This window comes from Mesoplodon bidens (genome assembly GCF_964165515.1).
Source record: "Mesoplodon bidens genome assembly, contig: HAP1_SCAFFOLD_1420, whole genome shotgun sequence".
Taxonomy (NCBI): Eukaryota; Metazoa; Chordata; class Mammalia; order Artiodactyla; family Ziphiidae; genus Mesoplodon; species Mesoplodon bidens.
Genome location: NW_027672316.1, coordinates 3,802 through 15,789, shown reverse-complemented (window position 1 = coordinate 15,789; position 11,988 = coordinate 3,802). Strand labels below are relative to the sequence as shown.

At 39.3% G+C, this 11,988-nt stretch overlaps 1 protein-coding gene across 1 annotated transcript; it reads left to right on the top strand.

Annotated features, from left to right (window-relative positions):
- Positions 1-652: 652 nt before the first annotated feature.
- LOC308610351 (E3 ubiquitin-protein ligase listerin-like) lies at positions 653-11,419 on the top strand. The gene is made up of 6 exons (XM_081259522.1): positions 653-769; positions 5,884-6,087; positions 6,578-6,676; positions 7,195-7,425; positions 10,430-10,482; positions 11,194-11,419. Exons 1-6 carry the CDS (start codon positions 728-730, stop codon positions 11,381-11,383), a joined length of 819 nt encoding a protein of 272 aa, XP_081115648.1. The 5' UTR covers positions 653-727; the 3' UTR covers positions 11,384-11,419.
- Positions 11,420-11,988: the final 569 nt, after the last annotated feature.

Sequence of the window (11,988 nt, the reverse complement as noted above, 5' to 3'; positions counted from 1 at the left end):
AGGCGTGCGGGATCTTTTCGTTGCAGCACGCGGGGTCCTCTCCAGTTGTGGCCTGCGGGTTTTCTCTCTCTAGCTGTGGCTCGCCAGCTCCAGGGCAGGTGCGCTCTGTGCTTTGTGGCACGCTGGCTCTCTCGTTGAGCTCAGCGAGCTCAGTAGTGTGGCACGAGGGCTTGGCTGCCCCTCTGGCATGTGGGAATCTTAGTTCCCCGATCAGGGATGGAACCCTCGCCCTGTGCACTGGAAGGCGGATTCTTTACCACTGGACCACCAGGGAAGTCCCGATAATTGCATTTTAAAAGGTCTAACATTGTCCCATCTTCCTTCAGCCACTACTGTGTCATCTATTGCTACCCTTGTATGAAAACACCTCCCTTAGAGCCCATGTTCATCTCCTACCCACTAAGCAGCGAACAAATCTTCGCTGCAGGAAAGGGAAGAAGCAGGATTTGACGCTATTGGTCCAATGCTTGGCTTCCTATTGGGCAGGAGTCACGTTGACTCAGATGGGCGAGGCTGAAAGCGTGACATATCCCGCCACGGATGGCCAGGGACGCGGCAGGAGGCGGGAGCGGAAGTGGGGCGGCATGTGGGTGGGGTGGGTGACGGAAGGGGAGGGCCAGGGGAAGGCGTTCCTGTGGGCCCTTTTCCGGTGCAAGGGGCCGGAAGTTGTGGCCCGGCCGTGTCAACTCGGTGGCTGCGGGTTGAGAGTGCCGCTGAGACCGCGACCATGGGCGGGAAGAACAAGCAGAGGACCAAGGGGAACCTGAGGGTGAGTGCGGGGTGGCCCAGCCAACCTAGGAGTCCTCGCCTCGCAGTGTGGCTGGCTCCACCCGGCGCAGGGCCGGAGGATGTATGGAGCGCGGCTGTGGGGAGGCGTGCGTTTGCGTGTCGAGTGTGACCTCTCTGTTGTGTGTGCGTCCCCGCGGGCGGGGTGGGTTATCTCTGAGCAGATTGGGGAGTCGTAAGAGAAAAGATGTTCCGTGCCAGAGCTGTCCTCACCCGAGCACATCCCCCCCGCCCAACATTTTCATTAAGAATTGGTTCCGTGTCAGCTTCAAGAGGAAGGTTACCTGGACAGGGTGGCAGGGGTGAGCAAGGGAATTGGGTGGGAAGCAGTTAAGGTGAGCCTGGTGTGCAGGGTATCTCGAATCATGTCGCTCCTTCGCTTATAAACCTGCTGTGGCTGCCCACATCCCTCGGGGTAAAGGCTAAAGCCGTTACGACGATACATACACGGTGCATGGTCTGCTGCGGCCCCTTTCCACCTCCGACCGCATCTTCAACTCCGTCCGCCTCGCTCACTCCATCTGGCCATGCTTATCTCTTCACCGAAACTTGACCTTGCCTGGCAGGCTCCCCGACGCTCTTTTGTTAGGTGCCTCCAAATTTTGCCTGAGATATCTCAGTGAGGTCTCCGGTGATCACCCTATTTTAAGTTGTAGCCCTCCACCCCGCTCCCTTTTCTCCTTTCCTGCTTTATTTTATTCCGTTGCATTTATGACTTCTAACATATTAGTTGACTGTCCCGCTTCATTTACTGTCTTGCTTCACTAGGATATTAGTATAGGATATAAGCATCTTGAAGGTAGGCGTTTTTATCTGCTGCTGTTATCCTTGGAGCCTAGAACAAGGATTAGCATATAGTAGAAGTTCACTAAATACTTGTTTAAACCCCAAAGTGGACTAAACCTACAGGATTGGGGATGCCATAATGATATTTTTTTATAGTACTAGGTTTATTATGGCACAGTCTAATTTTATGAGGATGCTTTTTTCCTGTTTCTGAAACAATTCTCGTGATTCCAGTACCACATTTTCTTAGATCTGCCACTTAATCTGTTTTGGAGGTTAATAATAGTAACAGTGATAATAGTAACTTACCTTGTGTTAGTACTCTCCTAAATGCTTTACTTGCATCCTCATTTAATTTAAAAAAATTTTCTCAATGTTTACTTTTGAAATATTCCAAATATTAGGAAAAGTTGCAAGAATATTAGAGCAACAACTCATAAATTCTTTACCTAGAATTACCAATTGTTAATCTTTGGTCACTTTTGCTTTCTCTTTCTAAATATATGTATTTTGCTGAACCGTATGAGAATTAGTTGCAGAAATCATGACCCTTAACTCCTAAATACTTCAGCATGTATATTCTAAACAGCGCCATTCTTCTACATAACCGTGAGCAATTATAAAATGCAGAAAATTCAACTTCAGTATAATACTATTATCTAATAATATACATTATCATATTCAGATTTCTATAGTCATTTCAATATTGTTCTCTGTAAGTTTTATTTAGATATAACATTTAAAAAATTTTTTAAATTAATTTTTGGCTCTTGGTGCGTGAGGGCTTTCTCTAGTTGCGGTGAGCAGGGGCTACACTTCATTGCGGTGCACGGGCTTCTCATTGTAGTGCTTCTGTTGCAGAGCACGGGCTCTAGGCACGCGGGCTTCAGGAGTTGAGGCACGTGGGCTCAGTAGTTGTGGCTTGTGGGTTCTAGAACACAGGCTCAGTAGTTGTGGCGCACGGCTTAGTTGCTCTGTGGTATGTCGAGTCTTCCCGGACCGGGGACCGAACCCATGTCCCCTGTATTTGCAGGTGGATTCTTAACCTCTGAGCCACCAGGGAAGTCCCTAGATATAGCATTTTTAAAAACATCCAAGATCCATGAAAGGATCACTCATTCCATTTAGCTATCATTTAGATCTAGGCAGTTTTCCTAGTGCCTTTTTTTGGAGGAAGATTCTTTTATGACATGGACAATTTGGAAGAGTCTAGGCAATTGATTTGCTTAACTTAGATTTGTCTAATTGTTCCTTATAATTACATTCAGGTTAAACAGTTTTTGACAGAAATGCTTCATAGATGATGTGTATTTCTCAGTGCCTCTCAAACCACGGGGACACATAATGCCTGTTTATTAATGAGACACATAATCCCATTATTGGTGGTATATGTTTAATCACTTGATTAAGGTGATGTCCATTGTATAAGTGTCTCTTTTTATTGGCTATTAACAAATAATATGTGGAGTAGTAACTTCAGAATAACCTGTTCTCTCATAGACTTTCACTTAATGGTTTTTAGCATCCTTTGATAATTCTTGCTGGAATCAATTATTATTATGGTGGTTTGAAAACTTATATTTAATCTTGACTACACCTAAGTAATGATTTAGTGACTGTTGTCTCATTTTAAAGATGATGATTCTGACACTTTGAGAATTAACTTGCCTAAATTCATGTAGTCAGGAAGTTGTGGAGTTGGGATTTGAACTTCAGAGTGGCAGTCATTCATTCAACAGAAGACTTTGAATACTGAATGCCATGTATTCGAAGATGATAGAGAAATTTTCTGCTCTTGAACTATTAGTTTGATGATAGACAGATAAGTAAAAAAATAATTGTAATATATTAAAGAATTATGATACAGGTATCAGCAAAGTGGGAGAACAGAAGAGAATGGTGATTGACCGGAGAGGCAAATGTTGAACACATGAATGTGTTTTCAGGGATAAGTGGGAGTTTGTCAGGGAGAGAAAAGATTACACAAAGACCAAATTGTGGATAACTAATAAGAACATGCTGTGTAGCACAAGGAACTCTACTCAAATACTCTGTAATGGCCTGTATGGGAAAAGAATCTAAAAAAAAAAAAAAGTGGATATATGTATATGTATATGTATAATTGATTCACTTTGCTGTACACCTGAAACTAACACAACATTGTAAATCAGCTATACTCCAATAAAAAATTTTAAAAAAAGAAACGTGTTTGCTGTTTGAAAAAAATGAATAAAAAGACCATATTGTGAAAAGGCATGACATATTCGGGGAACTTTGTATTGAGTTTGGAACTAGAACATAAATAGTGGGAACAAAAGGGAGCACAGGGAGGAGGAAGTGGGACAAGGGAAGAAAAAAAATGTTAGAAAGATGACTGGAGAGGTCGAGGCCAGATGGTGAAAGGTCCCGAAAGCTTCCTGAATTTGGTCTTTAAACTGTAGATTCAGGATTGCCACCTCAAATATTATACCTCTAGAAGCCAGGCACAAAAGAATGAAGTAGGTGTAGTGTAAGAAAATTAACTGCCAGAAATAGTATCGAGGTTCTTTTTTTTTTTTTTTTTTTTTGCGGTATGTGGGCCTCTCACTGCTGTGGCCTCTCCCATTGCGGAGCACAGGCTCCGGATGCGCAGGCTCCGGATGCGCAGGCTCAGCGGCCATGGCTCACGGGCCTAGCCACTCCGCAGCATGTGGGATCTTCCCGGACTGGGGCACGAACCCGTGTCCCCTGCATTGGCAGGCGGACTCTCAACCACTGCGCCACCAGGGAAGCCCCGTATCGAGGTTCTTAATTTTTGAACTGTGGGTATGAGCATATAACGTACAGTTGAGAAAGTAACAAGAAACAGTAACTACATTTTAACTTCAAAGTAGACGTTGAAAAAAAGATACAATTAGTTGAAAATAATTTGTTTCTGTGAAACTGGTCGTCTGATACCTTTTCTGTACCTAGGTATCACTGTCAGCTCTGGTCTAAAGGTCAGTTCAGAATTCAGCCTTGACTCCTTTAGCTTTTAGCTTTTTATACTATTTCATTATTCTGTTTCATAATAAAACTGTTTACACATGAGATTATAGGTAAAATTCCAATCTCTTAATGTCATCATAGTTTTCAGAATTATAATTCACTAACTTCCTTTGTAGCTCTTTATTCATGTATCAATATTGAGAAGGTAAACTGAATACTGTTAGTTCATTTTAATCAAGTTTTAAAATAGAGAACCTTTTTTGAAGTTAGGCCAAGTGCCACTGTTTTGAAAAAATATCTAGTCCATCATTTTCATTTCTGGTCACTCATTTCAGTTTAGAAAGTAGTACAGATTATTATTCCTTGATAAATGATTTTCCCAAGCACAGTTTTGCTAGGTATGAACAAACTGAATCACACATTTGGATTTTCAGACATTCTTACGGAGTAATAAGAAATAGATGAGTTTAGATGGGTTGTGATGTCATCCTGGACATTGAACTGAGGCATTTTCCTATTAGATGACAATGAATACATTAATTTTTTTCAACAGTTCAAGTATTTTCTTTCTTTGTCACAAAGAATCCTTTAATTTTTAGTACTGGAAGCTACTATATTGTGTATCAATCAAGCCACTGACTGTGTTTCAAAGCAAAGGAGTGTATCTTATATCCTGATCATGGTATTGATTTTTATGTACATACTAATGTAATTTGTAACCATTTTAGCCCAGAGAGATTTGGTTAGGCTTCGGGTATGTGGAAATGAGTGTGTCTGCCCACAAGGAACTCCTGGTCTAGAAGTTGCTATCATTAGACTTGTCCTAGGGTAGTTGCTTAATAAATATTTGTTGAATGAGTGGATGAATGAAGAGATATCCATTTTTGGGTTAATTTTTCACCACTACACAGTATACATATGTGTGTATACATACTATTTATACAAAAGTTGGAAATAAAAAATTTCATAAAATAGTACTTATTCTTACCATATGTGATGCATTCTGATTTTTAAAATTTTGTCCTGTTTCTTTAAAATGTTGCCATGGCCCATTAAGTTGATATCATGAGGCTCTAATGGCTTGTAATTGCAACTTTAAAAACATGGTTCTGATGTTTAGGAAACTAGGAAATAGTTCCTAGGATCATTATTGTTAAGTTCTTGGTGACAAAAATATTTATCTTTGGCGAACATTGCAATAGATGCATAGGCTAGAGGGGAAAAGTCCTCAAATAGAAGTTTGCTTCATTGTGGGAATTGTCAAGTAATTACTCCAAAGAACTCAAAGTTAAATTTTGAACTCTTCCTTGACTCTGACTTTTTTTCTCCTTACTTTCTTACCAGCCTTCAAACAGTGGCCGAGCTGCAGAACTCCTTGCCAAGGAACAGGGAACAGTGCCTGGATTTATTGGTTTTGGAACATTTCACAGTGACCTAGGCTATGTTCCTGCTATTCAAGGAGCTGAAGAAATAGACAGTCTTGTGGATTCTGATTTCCGAATGGTGCTGCGGAAACTTTCAAAGAAAGATGTCACGACAAAACTAAAAGCAAGTTTTACTGTTTTCATTAAAATGATCAAGAAAATCTTTTTGTTAAAATGTCATTGGCATATTTTATGTAAAGAAGAATGAGGAATCATCACTAATAAGTACTTTTACAATTGTAATTTTTTCTGACACAGACTTTAGGTTATACTTATCTTCTGGGTTATAAGTTAGTTTGTTGTTCTGCACTTTTTAGAATCACTTTGGACTTCTGGCTTTACAGTTTTTCCTATTAAGTAATGTAATTTTGACTCTATAATTTTAAATGGTTTTTTTTTGTTTGTGTACATTTTATATATTTTTTAAAACAACTGAAAAGTTTCTACCATAGTAACCTATAAAGGAACTCTTCAGATTAGTCCCATATGGCACAAACAGGGATAGTGTATTCTCACGTTACATAAAATAGACTAAGCTTCTAGAACAGCATAAATATAATCAACAGCCAATATTATGGCTGTTGATCCTTAACGATTTTAATAATTTATTTTAGGCTATGCAGGAATTTGGAACCATGTGTACAGAGAGAGACACGGAAACTGTAAAAGGAGTTCTTCCATATTGGCCAAGAATTTTCTGCAAAATTTCACTAGTAAGTATTAAGACTTGACTAGTTTATTTCTGTTGTGGTTTTTTTGTTTTGTTTTTTGTGTTTTTTGTTTTTGTTTTTGGTTGAAGTTGTGGGGACTGTCAAATTTATATGATTCATTTTTGGTGAGGGTTATGGAATGTTATGTCAATATTATTATGCAGATTGGATCATGTTGGGTTGTAAAAAGGAGTCTGTTAAGTCCTTACTATAGAATTACCTAGATACTTTTAAGTCATAGTAAATTTTGACAACGTAATTTCTTCGTATACTTGCTGCAGAAGAATGAGAATGAATTGCTTATTTATTCCAGGCTTAGCCCTGACTCTGTCTTGAATACAGTCATTTTTATCTCATTGGGAAAAGGAAAAATTAATCAGTTTTTTAATATAATGATTGATTTTAGTTTAGCTTTGTGCATAGGTGAATTCTTATTAATGGGTCTTCATCACGTACCCAGAAATGTCAGTATTTATTTTTATGGGTTAGAGCTGTTTTAAACCATATTATATTTTCAATAGGATCATGACCGCCGGGTTCGAGAAGCCACACAGCAAGCTTTTGAAAAACTTATCCTTAAAGTTAAGAAACACTTGGCTCCTTACTTAAAAAGTTTAATGGGCTATTGGCTAATGGCTCAGTGTGATACTTACACACCAGCTGCATCTGCAGCAAAAGATGCCTTTGAAGCAGCTTTCCCTCCAAGCAAGCAACCTGAAGCCATAGCATTTTGTAAGGATGAAATTACAAGTGTAAGTCTTTGGAACCATCCTGTATGTATTTTTTAAAGTATTTAAGGGATATAAGGCATATTAAAAAGGCAGCTCTTTTACCTAGCATTGTGAGGGTATGAGAAGTGAAATATTTTTCAGTGGAAGATTGCGTTTTTTAAATGGTGTTTATCAAAGTTGATCATTTTGGCTTTTTAAACATAATTGACTTTTTGGATTGGATCTTTCTAAATGATTTAAGTTTTCCCTGTTTGTTTTAATTTACTGTATCTAAAAAAATTTAGATATGTGCTTTGTAATGTATAATCTAAAAAAAGAATACATCTAAAAATCAAATCTAGGGGCTTCCCTGGTGGCGCAGTGTTTGAGAGTCCGCCTGCCGATGCAGGCGACACGGGTTCGTGCCCGGGTCCGGGAAGATCCCACATGCCGCGGAGCGGCTAGGCCCGTGAGCCATGGCCGCTGAGCCTGCGCGTCCAGAGCCTGTGGTCCGCAACGGGAGAGGCCACAACAGTGAGAGGCCCGCGTACCGCAAAAAAAAAAAAAAAAAAAAAAAAAAAAATCTAAACTTTTTTTCCCCATATTTCCAAATCAATACGTGTATACAGATCTGTTTCATCCTGGTATTCCTTTGTATATATAGATATACAACAGTTTATTTAACTTCTTTCATTTTAATACACATTTGGGATTCTTCCCCAGTTTTTTTTTTAAGAATAGTGTTATTTATTTATTATTTTTTTAAATATTTATTTACCCAGTTTTTTATAACAAACACTGTGCCTCAGTGAACATTCTTGAATAGATTTCTTTATACCCTGTAGGAGTGGGAGTTACCAGACTTCTAGTAACTATATGTTGGGTCAAAGGGTTTAAATTTTTTATAGATATGGATAAACTGCCCTTCAAAGGGCCATACAAATTTGTACTTCCATTAACAGATACACATTTCTCCAACACTTGGCCAGCAGTTTTGCCAGACCGATATCAGCCATAACTTTTGTGGCTTTTAGTTTGTACACAATACTGTCCTTCCTCATTTTTTCTCTCCTTATTTGCTATTCCTGATATACGGACTGGAAAAAACTAGATACCAATTTGTTAGTATTATACCAAGAAATAAAAATAGATGGACTGTGAGTCCATTGAGGAGAAGTAAAAACTTTTTAAAAAAAGATAATGCTTGCATTTATTTCTTTATTTAGTATATTTCCATAGCACCCTATGTATAATCCTACTTAAACACCTTCCCTCCTCGACTCCCTTGTTTTCTCCCTGCTTCCCTCCTTTCAGTTAGTCGACCTTTCTGTGGCTTCCCATTATACTTACAAGTCCAGATTTCTTATCTTGGCCTACAAGGCTCTGCATGATGTGGTCCCTTCTTACCTATCTGATCTGTTCACCCAACATCTCTCTACACACACACACACGCACACGCACACGCACGCGCACGCGCACGCACACGCATTCTAGTTCCCCCTTTAAGTTCTTGGTTCTTACATTCTTTATTTTTCTGTTGTACCAGAGTTGTTTTTCTAGGGTGATGGTTTGTAGTTGTGTGATTTTTTTTGGCCGCACCGTGCATCTTGTAGGATCTTAGTTCCCGGACCAGGGATTGAACTGGGGCCCCAGCCTTGAAAGCGCTGAGTCCGAGCCACTGGACTGCCAGGGAATTCCCTAGGGTTTGTAGGTTTAATCATACTCTCAAAGGGAGTTCTTTATCCCAACTGTAAATTAAATATCATTGGTTTCTTTAAAATATCAAGTAATGAATGTTATGAGTGAAGTATCATGCATTTGGACACTTAAGAGTTTCAGAAAATGGATTTTGAGATAATTAATTTGGCTATTCATAGTTTTGTTTATTTGGTTTTTTGTTCTTGGTTTTATTATGGATGGGTAACTGATCATTGGATATGTGGATTATTTCCTCCGTTATTTTACTTTTAGTTGGCTGTGTCACAGATATACAGGTATTGGGTTTGAACTTTCCTAAGTTCAAAACAAATTTATTAGAGAGGAGTTAGGCAAATGAGATCAAAATGTCATAGTGTCTATAAGAGAACATGGGCTCTGGGTCATACCACTGGGCTCTAGTCCACTCTGCCATTAGTTGGGGTGTTTGACCATGGGCAAGTTTCTGTGCTTCCATTTCCTTATCTGTTAAAGTAGGAATTAACTTGTACTTCATCGAGTTGTTTTGAGGATTTCGTTAATGCATGGAATGTGCTCAAAGCAATACATGGTAAATGGAAAAACTCAGTAAATGTTGGTTATTATTATTGCTGATAAAATTGATACTGGAACAGTGGACTTGCTAGTACTGTCCCCCAGAAGTAAGCAGACTTACTCAGCATTTCAAATGGAACCTTGAACCTTCCTCCATGATGGAGCAGAGCACAATGTTGTTCTCTGTGAGCAGGGAGGTGCTCAGAAAAGAGGGGCGAGGAGGGCTTCCCTGGTGGCGTGGTGGTTGAGAGTCCGCCTGCCGATGCAGGGGACACGGGTTCGTGCCCCGGTCCGGGAAGATCCCACATGCCATAGAGCGGCTGGGCCTGTGAGCCATGGCTGCTGAGCCTGCGTGTCCGGAGCCTGTGCTCCACAGCGGGAGAGGCCGCAACAGTGAGAGGCCCGCGTACAGCAAAAAAAAAAGAGGGGCGAGGAAAGCAGAGCCTAATTCCCTCCCAAACTTACTAATCGGACATCCCATTCACTTCACTGCTGTGTGCAGGAGGAATGGAGGAGCAAGAGGCCAGGAGTATTTACGGGAAAATTCCTCTCAGTGGAAACTGGAGGTGTTTGGAAGAAGTACCTTATCTTTCTTTACCCCAGCAGGTGCCAGCCTTGGAGATTGACGGGGGAAAAAATTGGTAAAATTCAAACCTTTTAGTTTTGCTACTTAATTTTGCTACTTTTGTGAGAAAGGAGATAAAAACTTTTAGTTAACATGAAGTTTATGTTCTGTCTCTTCACCACTGACAATTCAATAAAATCTCAAGGCTATGGCATTTTTCCCCCTCTATAGGTGCTGCAGGATCACCTTATAAAAGAAACACCTGATACACTCAGTGACCCACAGTAAGTTGTATTGTTTCTGTGTAACTCAGGTTAAGTGAAACTATGTTTCACTCATAGGTAATAAGATGATAATTTCAATGTGACATTTTTTAAAAAAGGGATGGTAAATGTTGATGTGAAAATACTTAATATAGTGCTATCTGCCAGGTGCTGTTTTAAGTGCTTTTACCTGCAAGTTGTCCCGCTATTTAACTTGAATTATCTGGGAACACATGTGTTTGGTTCTTTTACGTTTTTTAGGTTTTTTCCACATTTGCCTTTTGACAGTCATAGCAGGAACCATTTTAAGGTCTGGGTGAAATAGTTGAAGAACTATGAATAGTTCTATTGTAAGAATAGTAAGATGTTCCATTTACTTTTTACTCTTGTGTTCTAATCAAACTATTAAGAGTCTGTAAGGGAAAGGACTCTTAGATGCAGTGTTATTTATTCTCTAATCATCCAATTAACTGCTACTGAGAGCAGTGTACATGCACACTTATTTCAAGCCACAACTCTTAATTTACTTTCACCTTTTATTATTTGAATAATATGTGATTAAAATTCTATGTATATTGGCATTTTGCGGGGGTTTGGCACAGGGAGAATGAATATAGAGATAAAGCAACTTTGGTAGATATTCAATGATAAAACATTTAAAATAGAAGTGCTGAATATGTAGTTTGTCTTATTCTCAATCCTTATATGTATTTATTTTCTTTTTCCATCAAGAACTATTCCAGAGGAAGAGAGAGAAGCTAAATTCTATCGGGTTGTAACTTGTTCCTTATTGGCATTGAAAAAGTTGCTTTGCCTCCTACCTGATAATGAGCTTGATTCTCTGGAGGAGAAATTTAAGTCTCTTTTATCACAGAACAAGTTTTGGAAGTATGGAAAACACAGTATACCTCAGGTATCTTAATCTTTTTTTATTTTAAGACATTCCTCTGATTCCTTTTTCTCCCCTGATCTTATTATTTTTTATTTAGGCTTCATGTTTATTGTTTAAAGTTCTGCAGACAATTTTTTTGTGGTGAGACTGAATCACCTCTCTTACTAGAATGTTCTTGTATTTTCATTTTTTTATTTAGTTGTTTGGACCTCCGATTCAGAGTTGAATCATCATCTTCCTCTGTTCATGGCACCTTAAAACTGCTGGGTGTGTGCAAGTCTCTTCCTTTTAATGTATTTATTTTTTCCCTTTTGTCTGTCTGTCTCCATTTTCCACCTCCACCAGCTGCCCGTTCTAAGTGTGATTACTGTATGTGCTTTCGTCTGTGCAGTCGATTCTCATTACTTACTGTGATTATATTCTGTGAAGTCCACGGACGCTGAATTAGTGAACACCGAAGCATCGCTCTTAGGGGAAATGCAGGCTTAGGCTCCTGTTAGTCTCTTGTCATGACATTTTTGACAGTTGGTCAGTACATAACCTTGTTTTATGTGTGTCTGTTTAAAGACACCTTATTTAATATATATTGTTGATTCACTAACTTTGAATTCCCACACCACAGCACTAGACATCAT